The sequence below is a fragment of the Meleagris gallopavo genome, chromosome 10 (genome assembly GCF_905368555.1).
Source record: "Meleagris gallopavo chromosome 10, MGAL_WU_HG_1.1, whole genome shotgun sequence".
NCBI lineage: Eukaryota > Metazoa > Chordata > Aves > Galliformes > Phasianidae > Meleagris > Meleagris gallopavo.
Window position 1 is genome coordinate 11,778,889 of NC_139413.1, and position 18,838 is coordinate 11,797,726.

General features: G+C 36.6%; 2 protein-coding genes across 3 annotated transcripts in view; one reads left to right on the plus strand and one right to left on the minus strand.

The window, feature by feature from the left end:
• PLPPR5 (phospholipid phosphatase related 5) overlaps nucleotides 1-18,838 on the plus strand; it is a 203,121-nt gene that overhangs the window by 25,586 nt on the left and 158,697 nt on the right. The window lies entirely within an intron of this gene.
• The window catches only part of PLPPR4 (phospholipid phosphatase related 4), a 30,647-nt gene continuing 24,826 nt past the window's right edge, over nucleotides 13,018-18,838 (minus strand). Inside the window, exon 7 of the mRNA XM_085232175.1 lies at nucleotides 13,018-17,740. Within this exon, the coding sequence (XP_085088301.1) occupies nucleotides 16,403-17,740 (1,338 nt within the window). The 3' untranslated portion in view covers nucleotides 13,018-16,402. The remainder of the gene's footprint in view (nucleotides 17,741-18,838) is intronic.

The following is an 18,838-nucleotide window of genomic DNA, read 5'->3' on the forward strand; positions in this document are numbered from 1 at the left end:
ATGTGCAGCCATCTGTTCTGCCTGCAGTGAGGCTGCTGCCTCTGTACTCCCTAGAAAGATAATGTTGCATTGCTCTTTCAGACTGTTTAATCTGTTTCAGAAATCAGTGCTTTTTCTTTAGTCCATTCTGTGAACGTGCTGTACTTATTTCCCGCCGCAGAGATATGTTGCTGGAAAGGGCAAGGCTGCTCCCTCCCAGACTTCTTTGATCTCAAGCAGAAATGTCTTTTTGTAAAGTTAGGAAGCTTGCTTTTTCCACTATGTTACGCTTCAATATTTAAAAAAATAAATTGCAGAGAATAAAAGAATAAGCATCATGGGACTTTCTCCATCTTTCTGAGTAACAAAAAAAGCTTCCAAGCTGCCTTTTCTGGAAGTGAAATCAACACAAGGTTGCTGTTTGGCTACATTTAACGGATTCAGCATCTGCACTTGCATAGGGTAGTAAAAGCCTGAAAGTAATTTGAATGTTACTGGGACTAAGCTCAGGTCTAATCAGTTTTCAGCACTTTCTTTTGCAGTTTTGGATATGTAAATCTGTGTCTAAACACAATATGTGATACGATAATGTCAGCTAATTCTTATGTGGGCCAGGCTGGAGAGTAGAATCTGTATTTCAGTTGCATACCAGTGTTCCTTATGTCACAGCTTACGCAGCACTCCTCTCAGTTTGGCACTGTATTGTTTAAAGTTCTGAACGAGCATTTTGTAAAAGAACATTATGTTGTGATTTCATTTTAATTTAGAGCAAAACGTTTAGAAAAACTTTTTACACTTGTTAAAAACGTACAATATTTCAACTTTAGCCTTGATTTTATGTCTTTGAAGAGGTTTTTAAAATTATGCCCTACAACTGTTTTCAGTATATCCTGAAATAATGAGTATAACAAAATAAAAAGTGAATTAAAGTCTAAACAGCAATTTAGAATGTGCGTATTTTTAATAACTAAAAAAAAAATAAAAAAAAAATCAGGTGGTTTGTTTTTTTCCTAAGAAGATGGGAGGCATTAATTAATTTCATACTGAAGTATCAAATATGCTGCTAATAGAATCATCCAGATCAGATGTTCACTCTTTCAAATACTGCCTTTCCAAGGAAATTTTTTAAGGCAAATGTAGCTTACTGCATTGTTATCCTGTGGTCTGCCCGCTTAAATAAAATGTGTTTGAATGCTTCAGGATAACCCTCAAGATTAATTCTATGAGTTTTATGTGTAATAAATAAAATAAGAAATTGTCTTTGCTAAGAATGCTCATTTACACAACAGAACATCTTTTCCTTTTTAATAGTTCCTTGTTGAGAAAATGACTTACCTTTCCTACTGTACAATGTAATTTATACAATATGAGCACTTTCTGACTCTGCAACTAGATTGTGCATCCTTTAGAAGAGAATGACCTTCATCCAAGCACCCAGAAGATCAGTTTATTTTTCTCAGGAAGAGCGGAATGCTTGTTATGACTTTGCAGACCAGCCTAACATTTCATATATTACATGCAATGGGAAAGAATATGCAGTGAATTATTAAGCTGCTGCTCTGAGCCTTGGTGCCCAGCAAGCACCCATTTGATGTCCACATACATGAAAGCCCAAGCACATTGTGCTTTCCATGTGTATAGCATGGAAAAGAAGAAAGCTCTAAAGCTCTGATGGTTGATTCAGACAGGGTGGGTGACTATTTTGCTATTCAGCTGACATTCAGAAGTTTTTCCTGCTACCTGGATCCTATTGTTGGCTTTCGTGAGGCATAACTAGTATACAATTGTTAATTGGTGGCAGTAGGGCTTGCTACTATGTTTTGCTACTAGGTATGCTACTATGGTTTAATGTGCCTAATTCTGTTAAGAATGATGTTTTCAAGTGCATAGCCTTCTAAATGATAAGACATAAAAGCAAAAAATTCCCATCATTTCATAGAAGGAATTATGAATTATCTTTGAGTCAGTTCTCTTATCTGAGATCAAGTTAATCAAAGCATTAAAGCCAAATATACAATTGATGTATGTAGAGAAGCCTTTCTACATTTACAGAAACCTCTGAAAGAGACATCCTAATTCAACTACAAATGGAGTTTGCAGCTAATATTTATGACCTGAAATAGAAGCATAAAAGTTGAAAGATGAACAAGAATTTTTCCTCCTTTTAACAGTACGTCTTCACTTACGCATTTAAGTTTTAATAACCATTACACTAACACATGGGGAATCCATAGGATTGCTATTAGAAGTATTTAAACATCATGAATTCTTACTGTTGAATGTATCTGGTAAAGAAGATTATTGTGAGAACATAAATTAAAAGAAATAGAACAAAACGTAGTTTGCCAAGAGCTGTGAAATGAAAGAAAGGAATTGGTGCAGCAGGTTAATGTTGAGAATGGCTAACTAGGATGAAGGGGAATTTGATCATTATGTGGCAGATGCAAAAGGTACATGGAGAACAGAAAGGTGAAGATAGAGCAGCGGACTCCAATTTATTTGAAACTATGAAGTTGCACATTAGTTAATCTGTGAGACTGGTTTTCATTTCATGATTGTTTACCTTCTTGTAATTCAGCACATCTGCTTTTATCATTCCCATCTTTTGAATCTGTTCTAAACTCTGTTATCGTTTTATGTGAACTTCTTGTTTTATGTCATCAACTTGAGTGTACTGACAGCACAGTGCATTGCAGGTACTTCATCTCACAGAAATTTCTCAGATATTCATGTGTGTAAACTGGCATTAGGCTGAAATTCCAAGTGTAAGTAAGTGTACTATGTAATATTGTTCAATACTGGTGGGTTAGACCTGTACTGCAGACGATGGAGAAAAAACAGAAAGGACATAGATATGGACTATGGAGTGATGTACAGAAAAAGGTGTAAGCATGGAAATGAAGGAAATGAATGCCCTCACTTGGTGACAACAGGAGCATGACTACAGGAAATGTTCATGGCTCATAGTTTACATTTAGATGGGAGTAAAAGGAAAGATATATATATATAATTTGTGTGTGTGCACATATATATACATACAGATTATTCTTATTTTACAAGAATTCATAGTCTTTATATATAAAAAGAAACAAAGTCATAATATTTCATCAACCAGATTTCCATTCTGTAGTTTTGGGTTATTGCAGAGGACTTCAGGATGTTTCATTTGAATGGTAACTTCTTTTTGTACATCAGCAAATCACTGAAAATATGAAGGGTTTTATTTTATCTTATTTATTATCTGGCTCAGAACTATGTTTACTCACTTAAGACTGTTATACCTCCAGTTATGCAAAATGTAAGAATACTGTAAGCCTGCATCCTCATTAGTTTGTTATTTAAAATAGCAATATTAGCTTTAATTTTGTTCTTAATGTTACAAAACACTGGTTTTTCACTAAATAATATTGTTAGCTGATTGCTCCAACTTTGAGGACACAGCCTAGATCTGGTCTTACTTCTGTCTTTAAGAGCAGACCATAGAAGTAGGCCACATCATATTGAACTCCCAGTGGGGGGGATGTCAGAGTATTTTTTGGGGGATTTGCTAGCAGTGCCACCTGTAATGTTTATTTCTGGAGAATCAGGGACTGTAGCAGGTGACCTGCTTCAAAGTTGTGAATTCAACCTTAACTAATTTTCAAGAGCAGACAAATATCTGCATTGGAAGTATTTGTCTGATGCTCTGCTTCTTGACAGCACTGCAACTAGCTGTGCTAGATGGCAAATTTCAGAGGATATAAAACTTGCTGGTGAATAACTTTTACTGAAAGAGACAGATCTGAATTGTCCCCAACATGTCATTTCAGTATCTTATAAGTAGGACTGTGGGAATTAAGGCAAAGGTTCCTTTTCCTCTCCCAGCTGAGACATCAAAGTTACCCATGTAGTCTTAAAACTTTGAACAAGCTCAAATGCCTATGCTATGAAGACAAAGAGGTGTTTGTATTGTATATATATGTATATATGTGTATATATGTGTGTGTATATATATATTTGGTAGCATTGAAGTGAGAAGAAGAAGAAGTAGATGTTGCTGAGTACTCCAGGTTACTGTCAATTCAAAGCTGCCAGCGTTTCCTGTATGTAGTATATATACTTACATATTAATGTGATTTTTTTTCCTCTTAATTAATCTCTTCTTGGGGGCTGTTGACCACTGAGCTTTTTACTGTGTATGTGACTCAAAATTTGGAATTGTTGTATTTAATGTAGTGTGCTGATCTGATAGCACATAGGCATTTATTCTTGGCTTTTGGGGATGTTTTGGGGATATACAGGAAAGAAAGATGAAAGCAGGGAGGTATAAATCACTTATTGTTTCTTTTTCCTAGCAGAGGGATGGCAGACAAGCCAAATAAAGAGTTATATCTGTAAATCTAAAATGGTATTTCTGAAAAAATAATGACATTCAAATTGATTCAAAAATATCTTCTCTGCTGAAAGTCAATACAAACACTTTAAAACAGAAGAAATAATATTTTGTACTCTGTTTTCCTTATGCCTACATTTTATACAAGCTAGATTTCTTAGAAGATGTAAATGCTGTCAATAATGTACTATGAAAATCCACACTTGAGTTTACAAATTCACATATGAACCCTGAGGCATCGACTTGAAAAGATTTAACCCATAATGACAGCTCTGAACAAATGATAAATAATAACAATAGTATTGAGCTGTGTTTGAAGTGGAAATGTATGTCTGTGCTAAAAATACGTGTAAAATGAATAAGCGTTAAAAATCATGGATTAACACCTATATTGTGAACCTTTCTGTGAGATTCCAGAAAAGAAAAATCCAATTACACTTTTGAGAAAATAGTGCTGGAAGAGCTGTCAACATCGTTTTAATTGTTAGGTAACTAAACTAAAGCAATTACAAAATCATTGAGCATGAATCTGGTGTAACAGTCATTCTAATTTGTAGGGCTTCACTGACCGCATTAAAGTTATTTCAGATTATGCTGAAATAAATGAATTCTTAATTTGAATATTAAAATCTGACTTGATTCTTTGGAGATCAAGTATTTGATATTGCTTGCAAGATAGAAGACACATCTTCTAGGCTTAGACAAAGCAGCTACATCTAATGTAGGCATGCGAATGGGGATTTCTAACATATCTTCGCCTGTTCAGACATTCTCTAGTTTGTTTTTTGCTTCCTGAGAGTGGTGATGACTTTTACTAACAAAAAGCCTCAATGTTGCAGTCTGATGGCACTACTTGTGCGTTGCCTAACTAGGATCTGTGTACCGTATCTGTGTACCTATTTCATCATGTGTTGAGCAAGTCTATTAGTGTCAATGGTTGTCCTCTGGACAAATATCTTACGTTTTTGCTTTTCCCAATATCTCCTAAAATGAAAAGAATGGGAAGACCTCCAATCTTTGAATAATAATCCTTAGAGATGATTATGAAATCAAACTGTGAGATCGACATTTCATTTTTATAGCAGTCATCATGCTCTCTGCTTTGTCTGTGTTTGGATACACCCTGTGTCAATTGTGTAGACGCTTTAATGCAAGCCAGTCTTTCAAATGCAATGCAATTTGTAATACTTTGTGGTAAGCATTATTTCAGTATGACTAATTCATAGCACGTTCCTATGGGGACTTTCAGACTTCTGTGACTAAGTGACAAGCATAACTTGAGAATTCAAAGCCACTATGAAAAATGTCAGTTTGCAACAGTGCAAATATAGACAGTGAATAACTATGTAAAACTAATTTTGATTCCTCATAAAATAAATAAATAAATTATTGTTAACAGAAATGTCATTGAGCTTAACTGGGTCTTGAGTTCACACAGTTTTATCCAAAGTTCCTTTTAAAATTTGTTTCCTTTTACTCCAGTGGATCTTGAATAAGGCCTTCTTTGCTATTGGTTTATCTACTGATGGTTGTGAAAATGCAGTGATTTCTTCTTTTAAAAGCTGGAAGGCTATATTAGGAAAAAAAAAAAAAAAAAAAGCATTACAATGTTTGACCAATTATTATACCTTTCGCCAAGCAACAGGTTTTTAAACTATTATAAACTATACAAGGGCAAATGGTTTTAAACTAAAAGTGGGGAGATTTATATTAGGATATTAGATATTAGAAGAAATTCTTTACCCAGAGATCTGGGACAGATTGCTTGAGAAACTGTGGATGAACTGTCTCTAGTGGTGTTTGAGGCTCGGTTGAGTGGAGCCTTGGTCAGCCTGATCTGGTGGTTAACAATCATTTCATGGCAGGGAGTTGGAACTGGATTATCTTTAAGGTCCAGCCCAAGCCATTCTATGATTCTATAATTTCCGCTATCAGTCAGCTGTATTCTCCTTCACTTTCTGGTATTCCAGCATGTTTCCAGTGCCTGATATCTGTCATCACATTTTTTCCACAAGGTGAAGTACAAACTAAGATGTGCTTTGCAGGCTTCCCATGTAGTCAGTGATATTGTCTTCTCTGTTACTGTCTGGTGTTGTCTCAATAGAAGTCTCAATTTCCCATTTGTAGTCTGTAACCTTAAAACATGAGAGTGAAAGTAGGCTAAACTTTTCTAAAAATCCCCGTATAAATCTCCTGTTGCTGAATTCACAACGCAGTAAATTTTAAGAATCCATCATCTATTGATGAGTTATGTATTATTTCAGTTCAGACTGATTTCCTCGCAAATATGAAACAGGAACTAATAAAATGTGAATGGAGGAAATCCTGGAACACTCATTTATTTTCTTCACTGAAGTTTGATCCTGTTCCCATTTATTTCAGAGACTTTAGATCTGGCGCTTTTGTTAACTACTGTTCCATTCCGTTTCCCTAGTAACGTTTTATTTTTAGCTTCTTTATTCTTCAAATATGTGGCATGGAAGGTTCATTTTGAACATGAACAATTGTAATTTTATTTTAAATGCTTCATTTCATGAGCAAGAAAAGAAAAAAGGAAAAATAACTCACCTAATTTGTCCCCACAAAATATCTACAAATATTAGACATTTTTTTCATGGCTTCAGTGAAAGATTTTTGGGAGATTATGATGAATTCATGTGTTTTTAAATCTCTTAAAATGTATTGCCTGTTTGCACGCTGGAGGTGAGTTCTGATTTTCTTTGGTTCGTAGCAGGCTCCGTATTACCAATAGTACAGCGATTTAAAGAATAATTGATTTTAGAGAAAAGAAATATTATCTTACTCATTGTTAGTGCTAGTCACCATTACTATCTGCACATCTGCAGGACAAAAGTAAAGGATTTGTGGAGATTGGATCTGCTTCCATTTCTAGGCTCTGTTTAATGACGTATACTTGTATGACCATCTGGAAGCTTTGTTTAAACATTTCTTTGGACTTCATAAGACTTCTTTGTAAGAAATGAGGCTAGCTCTTAGCTTTTAGACTCCAGAAATCATTACCTAGTGGGATTTTGTAGGAGGTTGCAGATTTTTCTTCTCTAGTGTTATCTGCTTGTCCATTTGAATTCAACAGACTCTCTGACTAAAGAACAAGTGTAGAAGTTGATAAGAAATTTAATTTTTCATATATTGATTTGTGAAATAATCGTGATTCATTTCAACCCTTTCCCTCAACTGAGAGGTCATACTCAATGGCTGCACTCCCTGAGAAGGAGCTTTGCTTCTGGGCTTTTGGTACTTTTGAAAAGAAGGAAAGTAACTCTGCTACATAATAATAAAAATAAAAAAGCAGTTCTGTGTAAATACAAGTTCAGATCAACTACATCATAGACAAAGCAGAAAATATAAATATCCGTTTTAAAGATTTCAGTACTTTTCAAAGTAGTTTGGATTTAGAGTGCAATTCGCCCATTAATAGATCAAGGACTTTCTGATTATGTCTTTCACTCAAGCTGCATAGGAAAGATGATCTGTCAGAATTTATCAGCAGATGAGTGATTATTTATCCTCTTATGTAGGCTCCTATTTATAGTATTTGTCAAGCAAGTTCCCTCCTAGGGGAGGATTACCATCTGAGCACTACATGGTGCAATGAAAGCCTTAACATAACTCAGGCTTTGTAATTTCCTTTTATCTGAAATAATTGTCATAATAAGATATAAGGACTAAAAAGCTCTTAGAGTTTTGACTGAAAATCTTGTTCTATTCAGAAGGAGCCTTGGTTACAAGCAGTTGCTTCTGTATTCCAGCAATTGTGAAATCAAGGCTCTTCAATAAATGGAAAAGAACCCCTGATTTTCCCTGTTGATAAGGAAATGGTAAGAGAGAAATAATCATTCTTTGAAGAAATGACCAATTCTTGTTGTAAGATGTCATTCTCAGTATTTCTTAGCTCTGTAGCTTCATTTGTCCAGACAATTTCAACTATGTTTGAGATAAGATAGTCTGATAAGATTTAGATGCTAGCTGATCCAATAAGATCACATCACTATCTCTCAAGAGGTTAAGTAAAATGATGAGAAAATGGCCAGTTACGGTCATTGGCCCATCTTATCTTCCATATCCAAGAGTAGTGCTATTGGGAGTTAATGGGTTGCTTTCTGCCAGATTTCCTTGTTCTCTTCACATGGACACTTTTTTTTTTTTTTCCCCCCCTCTTACAGTAGGCAGGAATGAAAGGCTTTCCAAAAGAAGGAATTACTAGAGCTTACAGAGAACAAAGACTCATACAAATTTTCTGTCAGTCAGTTGTATCTAATGTGCAGGAAAGACAGACTGATTAGGACAGAAGGTTAGGACACATCCTTGTTTCCAGCTATAACGTTTGATTTCAGAGTTCTGAATTTTAGCACTGAGAGGAGAGCAAAAATGCTACTGCTTGTATATGTTGGTGTGGGTTACTAACTAGCTGTGGGTTACTAACTAGCCCTGCTTCCATTGATTTTTTTTTTTTTTTTAGGGCTGATTACTTGATCTGCTTTTAAAGACATTGTCCTTTTTGAAAGCTACGTGTGCTGGTGCTGTGCATTATTTGCACTCTGCTTTTGTGAAAGAAAAGGAAAAAATTGAGAGCATTAAAAAATACTACCTTGAAACAGTATAGCTTTCCAGAAGAATGTCAATCAGCTTTTGTTTCTGTAGGCATAGAGACATAAAGCTACTGGTGTTGAACACTGCCAATACAGTGGGTCCTAATGCCATCTCATTGGGCTGAGGTGTAGGATTCTATCTTGGTTATGCACTATTTCTATGGCGTTGAGACTGACTGCACACAAATAGGACAAAAGAAAGAAATGCAGCCTATTGCACTGAGGGTTTTTTTGCTTCTGTCCTTTTGAATTACATTCTTAATTAGCACTTCTATCTCTGGTCTATACAAATCACACTCTAAGAGTGAGAATAAGCCCAGTCCAAGTGGAGGTTTCTTTTTTAAGACTCTTCTCAAGCAGTTAATAAGAGCATTTGAAAGAAGATGTAGATTTGAACTTTGTGTTCAGTGGAGAGTTATTGTAATCAGCAGAGATATGGAGTAATGTAATTCCATAGACCAACAGTGCTAAACTAAAAAGCAAGGTGAGGAATTAACAAATCTACTGGGTGCTCAGCAAAGTGTCTAAAAATGTATGTTTATTCAATATCAGGAAAGTATGTGTCATCTTAAAAATGAAATTTGAAAGTACGTTCAGCTGGTTTATGCTCAATGTGATATGTCTGTGATACATATCCAGAGGCCTCCGCTTGCATGAATTGTGCTGTGATGTTGGTATCAGAGATGTATAGACATTACAAATAAAATGAACTTCTGGATTAGTAACTTCTTAATTCAATTGAATTTACTATTCTGAAAGGATGAAAGATTTTTTTCATTAAGGGGGGGAACAATTACATAAGATTGATTCATGCTTTTTAATATAAGGCATTAATGTGTAAGCTACTTCCAGTGAATACCATCATGCAATGAATGCATTTAAATGAAGCACCTTATTTTGATCTCACTAGAGGGAGCAAAACTGAATAATTTTCAAACCTGTCACTTTTTCCCATTTAAATGATAGCATCAGAATTCTACCAGGAACTGAAAGTATGGAGTATATGATTTATTCCTTGATTTGCAGTAGCTGTTTAATGTTCTCTTTCTAAAGCCTGGCTTGAACAAAGACATACATTAACTTCGTTTGTGTGTATATACACATATATGGTGCTAGAGTAGAATTCCCTTTCTTTCAAAGTACATTTTGAATGGGGAGATGCATCTTAGTTTTTTTCACTGTGTGATACGTTCTGTGCTATAAGATCTGTGAAGAGATTTTATTTTTGAATTTTATAAATCAGGGTTGTAACCTCTTTAAAACATTCCTACCAAATTACCTGTGAACTGATCTGTCATGTAAAACACTTTCATTAATTTATAAAAAATGAGTTACGTTAGTGTCATGTCTTACTTGACTTCTCACCTCAGGGACCTCTGAAGCTTTTTTGAAATTTAGCACAAAATAGGTATAAGTTTCAATTTAATCATTCATACATCTAAAAACTCTTCTGCATAAGTAGATACAGTCAGCAATTTGGAGTCAGTTTACTTAACTTAGGGGCACTGTTGCTGTAACCAAAATGATCTAAGAAAATAAAACAGTTTGTCAGTAGAAATAATTTCTCTACATCTAATCTAATCTCTACGTCAAAGGTGCCCTTCATAGAGGAAGTTCATTTCTGGCCTAAACGTAGACATACAAAATGTGCCTTTCAAAATATTTTTACTAATTATCTAATCCATTGAAAGGATCATTCCCAGAGGAAAAATCATCAGACTTAGAGTTCAGCTTTAAGCAGTCTTGTCCTAGAAGGGCCTGTTTTACTCTGCAGGCTACAGAGTGGATGCATGTGGCAGGCTAAGAAATGACCATTACTATGGAAATTCAATTGGCTGGATAAATTCTACTCTTTCTGGCTAAAAAAGACAAAAAGCATTTTACAACTTCTTGTACAAATGCAATATGTTTGTGTATGATTACATACAAATAAAATTTAAAATCCAAAGAAAAATGCTATATACTGCTACTCCTCCACACAATCACTGCTATAAATACAAAATGGGAATAAAACACCCTGGATTTGGAGTGATAATGGGGGAGGCTCGCTCTATTCTAGCATAGCTGATGTAAGTATAGTGAAAGGATGAATCTGCCTCGTGATAAAAATTTAAGTGCCCCTCTCAGGCTGCAGTGCTTAGCTGAAGAAAGACTTTGGTGTGTACCTTGCAGTAGCCTCTGTCCTGCTGGGCTTTTTTACATGTCTGAGTCAATGACAAGTTGCATAGTGATGTAATGTCTAGCATTAGGCTGATTGCAACATGTGTGAAATGGGACCCCTAAGGTGACATTCAGTTCAATTTTGTGTGTAATAAAATGAGGTTGATTGTTCTTGATACAAAATTACTATAAAATTGCTGTACCATGACATCACCTAATGCAAGCAGGATAGTGATGTGCCATTGCAAATTGCAGAAATAAAACACCTAGGAGCTCCCTGTTATGCACTTTGCTACACTGTATCATCTTTTGATTTTCCTATTCAGTACATACATCAAATTTAACTGTCTCTTTCTTAATTTTGCTTTCTTTATTATTCTGACTCCCACCTATATTTCTTAATATAGAACACAGAGCATACATTTATCAACAATGGCTTATTTTTTCCCTCTTTCCCTTCTTTCCTACTGCCTCTCTTTCCAGCGTTGCTGTTGGGCCTAGGTCAAAACCTACCTCATCTTGCTGCAGGACCTCCAGAGAAGCATTCCTGGCTCAGTGATCAGGAAGTGTGCACTTCTGGGACCTTGCAATGTCCCAGTCAACATCAGGAGGTTACCCAGACTCTTGTACTCTTTCCCAGGGTCTCTCTGACCCATACCATGGACATTGCTGCCTGTAACTTTCCCAAGATACTGATGTGTCTGAGACAGATCTTATCCTCTGATTCCAGACATGCTTTGCACAACCTCATTCAAGGCATCCTTTTGCTCAGGCAGATAATTTGCTGCCTCATGAGAGTCTGCTGCTGGCCTCTCATGAAACTGGCTGCTAATATGGTGTGGCCAGAGCTTTCACCAGCGGAGTGTTCTTCCAGTAGCCACAGAAGGAGCAGCCACAAATCTGTACATGAATTTCCTTTCCCTTCAGAGGGAACAAATGCTCTCCTAATTCTTTTGTCTGAGGGCCCCCGTCTTACATTATCATGAAAGTCCTGGCAGACAGATTGTCAAGTGACCCAGATCTTCCTCACAGCTTGTGATGACACCGGTTGAACCTAGAATGCTCTGGCTGGGAGTGCAGTGTGTGTGTATGCAATGCCACTGTACCCCTCATCAGCGCTTTGCTGTCTTGTCCCCCTGCCACCCGAGGGTCACTGTGTTGGAAAGGCAGGAAAATACAAAGCACAGTCTGCATGAAGGCCTGTGCACACATGGGAGAGCTTATCAGGGTCAGTTTGCTTAGTGTATTGCAGAGGCCCTTCTGTTGGTCCGTACTATGCCATTGGCAGTGTCTGCTCAAGTCTCAGAGTGGTACTTTCCATGCCCAGCTGGTGCCACCTTTTTGGAGTGTTTGAAGGCAGGCTTGGAGACAGTGTTTTCTTTTGCATATCAGGTGTGGCTTATAGATCAGATAGTGTTTTTGATAGTGGACTTCTGTACTTAAATTCTTCACTGTTGCCAGCAGTAGGGTGTTCGTCACTCTGACACTGTGGTCTGCATCCTAACTTCTTTCCCTAGGGAGAGTCCTTCCTCTCAGGATTGCCCTTGGTACCTGGCCTGTTTTCATTCACCAATCCAGTCAGGACCTCACTGTGTCTGGCAGCTCTGCCTCATACTAACTAGCAAAGGTGATATAGAGGCATTAGGAGCATAGCACTCCAGTTGGTCCTGCAAAATGATCTGGTAGGTGTGTCATGACAGCATGAAGTTCTCAGTTCATTTTATTTTTCTGCACATTGTTTTTTGAGAGAGACCCTTGTTTTAGTACTGTTCTTCATGATTTCTTACTACAATGCTGTGGCTTGAGGTTTCCCACTGATGATCCCTTCTACACATCTTGAGAAACCTAATATTGAAAAATAATTCTGCTTCATCACAGATAAGATGACTAAACATCAATGAAGAATTTTATTTTTATTTTCATGATGTTAGCACAATAAACACAGTAGCATAGATCTGTACTTATTTAACAAAATACATTTATAGCAATTTACAAATTCTTTTCCATTTTAAAACATTGCATAACATTTTATTAAACACAATACTTTATATAGAGAGTTCTCATTTAAAAACATATTTCTGAGTATTTTCTCTTTTCAGTAAAGCATAGCCTAACAAAGAAATTCGTGCCTGTTAGCAAGTAAGAAAATCAGAACACTAAGAAGATGTCACCTGTAAATTTATTTAATTTTAAATTAAGGTATCAGTGGAATGTAAACAAAGAGTAATTTTACAAAAGGCTCCTTATCAAATATACATGCAGAGGTCTGAGTTCTAATGTATATATTATTACATTTCTGCACTTTAACGTAATATAATTTGATAAGCCATTATTAAAAACAGTAGCCTTTGGCACTTTGAGTAAAAAAGAATATATCAATATTTATGTAAAGAACACAATTTCAATGATTACACAAGAGCTTTAAAATCTTTTGTTAAGAAATAGGAAACCTTAGGAAAAATATCACACTGCACTTGAAATAGTGCAGCAAATTTTAGAATAGTAAAAGCAACACATATGCCAATATATATCTGACTAAAACTAAGGAATAAAGAACAAACACTCCCACCAGGAATCCTGCAGTTTCCAAAACAGCTAAATTGCCAGAGGGAATATTTTCTAATCTTTGCTTTATTGCCATTATTCTCCATTTAAATTTTCCATTATTTTCAGGCTCATCTACTCATGTTCTTTTGCCTCGCACTCATAAACTAACAAATGATTGCATATTATTTCCCTGCTTTGATAGGCCAACAGTGGTTTTTGTCTTACCTATTCCTTTAAAGCTAATTTTACGTGCTTTATCACGTACTCAGACTAAACTAAAGCCAAAGGTTTTTCACTGTGATCCAAGTGTTCATAATTCCTAGGAACCTCATATAAAATTTGGTATTAAATACCAAGGAATAAAGGTACTTTATTTTAAAAAGAAAAAAATAAAATAAACCAACAACAAAATAATCCTGATTTGTAAGTTCTAGAATCTGAGAGCGCATTTCTAAAAAAATTGCTTTTTTTGTATCCCTGGCATCCATGATTATATTTCCCAGCTATCGTGCCTTAAAGCACGCCTTCAACATACAAAGTACCCTGCAACCCAACCTGTTATCCCCTTACATGTAACCTGCAGAACGTTTTCCCCTAATCATCACATGCATGATGGGATCTTTGTCTATTTCTAATAGAAAAATTGTGGTCATTTCCTTAAAGGCCAACATTCTTCACAGCACTGAGTGATGGGCAGGTGGGGGAAGCATTGATAGGGCTGGCTGATAGCTAAGCCTGGAGCACCTGTGTAACCGGGAAGGTATGTAAAGCTTTACATTGACTACAAATCCATTCTTCTGTGCAGATTAGCAAACATCACCCTCCTATTTATATAATTAGTTAGGCTTAGAGTCAGATTTGAGATTTGCTTGTGTGATTAGTTTTTTTTTGTTGTTATTTTTTGGTCTGTGTGCGTTGTGCTATTATCTTCCTGCAATGGGATGATTCTTTTTTCTGCTTGGCTGAAGCAGGCAGGGTGGGCTTTTCCTCAAAGATCTGTGGGGCGTAGCCTGTAGACAAGTTCTGACTATGCCATATCATATGTATCTGGTTGTCTGATACCCCAAATAAGAAGATGACAAAAAAAAAAAAAAAAAAAAAAAAAGTCAGATAACAGACCTGATTTACCTGATTTAAGTAGTAGCTTATTCAGTAAGAGGACTTCAAATTCATTCCCACCCTTCTTGGTGGGGGAATGGGCAGATGTCTGTCATCAGCTCTTCAGAAGAATGAGGAGCTACACTGGATAAACATTCCCATGGCTTCCTTTATGGGTAATTGGGTTTATTCTTTAAGTCAGAGACATTGAATGAAGATTTTCTTATAGTATGCCCAAGATGTGCTATGTGTATTCCTTTCAAAGCTCATCAGTTTAAGAAGTTTGGGCAGTGGAGGGCTTTAGCAAACAAGCTTTCTTTTATTACATCCTAAGTTTAATTTACTAAAGTAATTTGTGTTCTCTAAGGTGCAGAGACCCTCCATATTCTTAAGTGGCAGTGATGAGGGAAAAAATATAGTCCCTAAGAAGTTTCTGGAGGGTGTCTCAAGGAAAGTGAAGTAGTGGCATAATGCAACACTCATTTAGTGATTCTGCAATACCAAGGCATTCCATTATTTAAAGCAAAGCACTAATTTCCTAAATGGTGACTGGGGTGAAACTTGTGATTGTTCTTGTGGCATGCTAAGCAAGTAAGCTGAATGACTGCTTTTAACTGTGGGCTATGACAGTATTTACTGTCTCCTTTGAAGCTGATCAGGAAACCAGTGGTTTGTTTTTATTTACTCATGGCTCACCTTTCACATTTTGCAGTTGTCGATGTCACACATTATAAAGTTAAAAACTAACAGAACAATGGAAGGGTTGTTTGGAGGTTTAAAAATGCAAGATCTTAATTACTTGTAGTACTTTAAAAGACCCCTTAAAAACATAATTTAAAACAGTTCTACAAGTTAGCCCACTAAGAAGCAGCGTCTTCATTAGTAGCACCTGTTCTTAAATAAAAATTGAGCAGTAGCAGCAAAACTATTCAAAATAGATAGTTATTCCATTCTAATGGAACGTCACCTACACATTTTTTGTTGCAGTAGACATCTTAAAGAACTACACAAAACCTTTGCAATCTTTGAATGTGACAGATCCACTATAACAAAGCTGTAAATATTTCTTACACTAAATGAATGCAGCCAGCATCATCATAGTATTAGCAATATTATTTTAAATTAACTGCACAGCAATATGTCATGTGTTCGTAGAGTCTAATAAGTATGCAGATTTTCAAAACATGTAAAGTTATCAGCACCATCCTGTATTAAAGACGTGGTGCAAATTCTGCAAAGGTGAATATATACCACTGATACAGCATTTGCTATGAAAAATTCAGTCGATTTTGGACACAAATATAAATAAAAAAAAAAGTTGGCACATTCAGGAATTAAAGTGTCTGTGTTCAAGACGGTTGTTTCAACATTGCCCTCAGATAAATGCTTTGAGTCTGAAGAAGCAAGTTGTATGAAAACATTTCACATTAGTTAGGTTCTGGCGTTGTGCTTTTCCCCCACTACATGATTTCCATAGGCTCATGCACTTTGCACATCAGCAGTGTTCAACAACTTTTGCGCTGCTGGTCAATCATTTGGCACGTAAAGGTAAATATCAGCTCTAAACAAAGAGGGCAGAACCTCTGTGAAGATTTTTTTCCTTTGTGGTGGTACAGACCAGCTGATATGTCTCCTCTCATTCCTTGTATGCCCGTGTGGGGGATGTGCCTTTATAGAAGATGTTTCTGGTATTCTCTGGACTGCTCCCTCGTTCAGGGATTAAAATGATGTTACCTTTCCTTCGAAGTGTTGAGTCCCTGCTAGAAGAAATGGACAGGGTCTCTGAGCCAATCTCACTTCCTTCCACTGGTGTGACTCTTATTGTAGTGATACCATGATGGTGATGCTCAGTATTATCTATATTGCTCCTTTTCCTGTCACCTGACCCATAACTGTCTTTTAAGGAGTCGCAACTCTCAGAGTCTCTGTTGAGATCATTTAACTCATATGTCTGACGAAGGGTGATTTTTTCGGGTCCTTTCCATTTCCATGATCCACTTCCTTCACCTTCTGATGGCATCTGAATTACAGGTCTGTTATTTTCTGGATGGGCCTCAACTCTGACAATGCTGCTTGGCTCATGGTCTGTCAAGGTTTTATATCTGATGGCTCCTGTACAAGTGACTGTGCTTCCCTCTGAACTCTTCGGACTGCCCTGAAGCACTCCTTGCTGCTTAGACATGGCTATTACTTGCATGATTCTAGGCTGGCTGTTGCTTCTACATGCAACGCTCTTCTCCGCAGCTTTCAGCCATTTAGCTCTGGCTGAACTACTTTTGGGTGATGTGTTCACATTCTCTTGAGTCTCTTCAGGAATATGTACTAACTGGGAAGAGCCAGGACGTGACTGAATAGAGACCCTTGGCCCACCAGAAAGACCGGAGTTGTTACAACCTGGTACGCTACCAGGTTGAATTTTTAGGTATTGGCTACTTGGACCATGATGATCACCATTTACACCCACTCTGGAAGGCTCTGAGCTTGACCTCATTTCTATAGCCCTTGGTGGTGACTGGCCAGATTCAGTCTCTATTACTTGCAGTGACAGCTTACGGCTTTCATTCTTATTCTTCCACTGGGAAAGTAGCTGTTTGGAGCGGGCAGAGTCCATAGATGCATGAATTGTTGCATTTCGTCTTGCTGGATCTTCCAAGGATGGTGTGTTGACTCTTGGCAAAGTGTTGCTGAAAGTTACCATGTTTTCCTTCCCCATTGGGCTTCGTGGTGTTATGATTTCTACATCAGCATTTGCTCTCTTGATGTTAGTCAGAGAACCTGAATCCCTGTGGTTTCTATTCAGGATGCTTTCTGAACGATGAGAGACAATGCCATCAGTGCTGCTACCATTTTTACCTGGCAGGATTCTGTTGGCATCTTGACTGAGGTCTGTCAAGGACCTTAGAGGTTCTCTATGAAAATTCGGGTGAAACACATTCTCCTCACTCGGCAAGAAGTTCCCCACAGCATACAGGCCCTGATATTTGAACAGAATCATTAACAAGTAGTTATGAAAAAGAGAGAGATTTTTAGGTATCTTAATTATGTTCTTCTGCCTTAGATATTTGAGTGATAGAATTAGACCACTTTAACTGAGAGTTCCTTCCAAGTGTATCCTTATCTTTATATTCTAAATTCTCTATGTATTCTCAATCTGGTATGTAGAGGTCTTAGTAGGATAACAAGGGAACATATTTCTTGGCTATAAACATGTAAGGAAAACATTTAGCCTCCTTTAGTGCTCTTCATTTTATGAAACAACAGATACTGCTGAAGAAAGAATATTTTGTTATGAAAAAATGAAAATAAATATTTGTAGCTACTGCGTGAAGCTATTTAACATCTGCATTACTATCTGCTCTGATTTAATGAATCTTGTTCCAGCTCAAGTTATGCTGTGATTGTGTCCTTTTCACTGCATAATAACCATGTAGTACAATATCTACATGATAGAACAATTTATCAGCTTTAAATCAAATGCATTCCAAGCTGTGCATATCTGTTATAAGATTTAATTATACAGCATTTTCTTATTCAATATATTTATTGTAAAATGCTGTCAGTTTAAAGATTCCACTGAGAAAGTGTTCTATAAAAGGCTCAAATGTCTGACTTAATTGTTTAGGTTACTTGATCTGTATGTCCTTTTTAGAGTTATTTGTAGTTTCACAATATTTCACCTATCTTTCCTCTTATTGATGCTTAGTTTTAAGTGCAGATTTACTGACCGCTGGGTTTCCAAGACAATGTGCCTTTTAGATGTGTGTTGTCTTCCCCATGTATTGCATGACCTAACAAAGACCATACTTGTTTGTAGATTTCAAACATGGGAACAACTGCATTTATGAGAGTCTGCAACAGCTTAATAATTTGAAATTATATACTCAACAGAGTGCCTTTCTGCTCACAGCATAATCATAGGATCTGACTTAGTAACTTGTGGAGTTTTTATTATCTTCTCTGGTTGCTGTCATTGTTGCCACTCTGAAATACATTTTTTTTTTCCTCCTGGTCACCTTTGTAGGCGACCTACATGTGCCTTAGATTATTACAACACAGAAAAAAAGGGGACAGA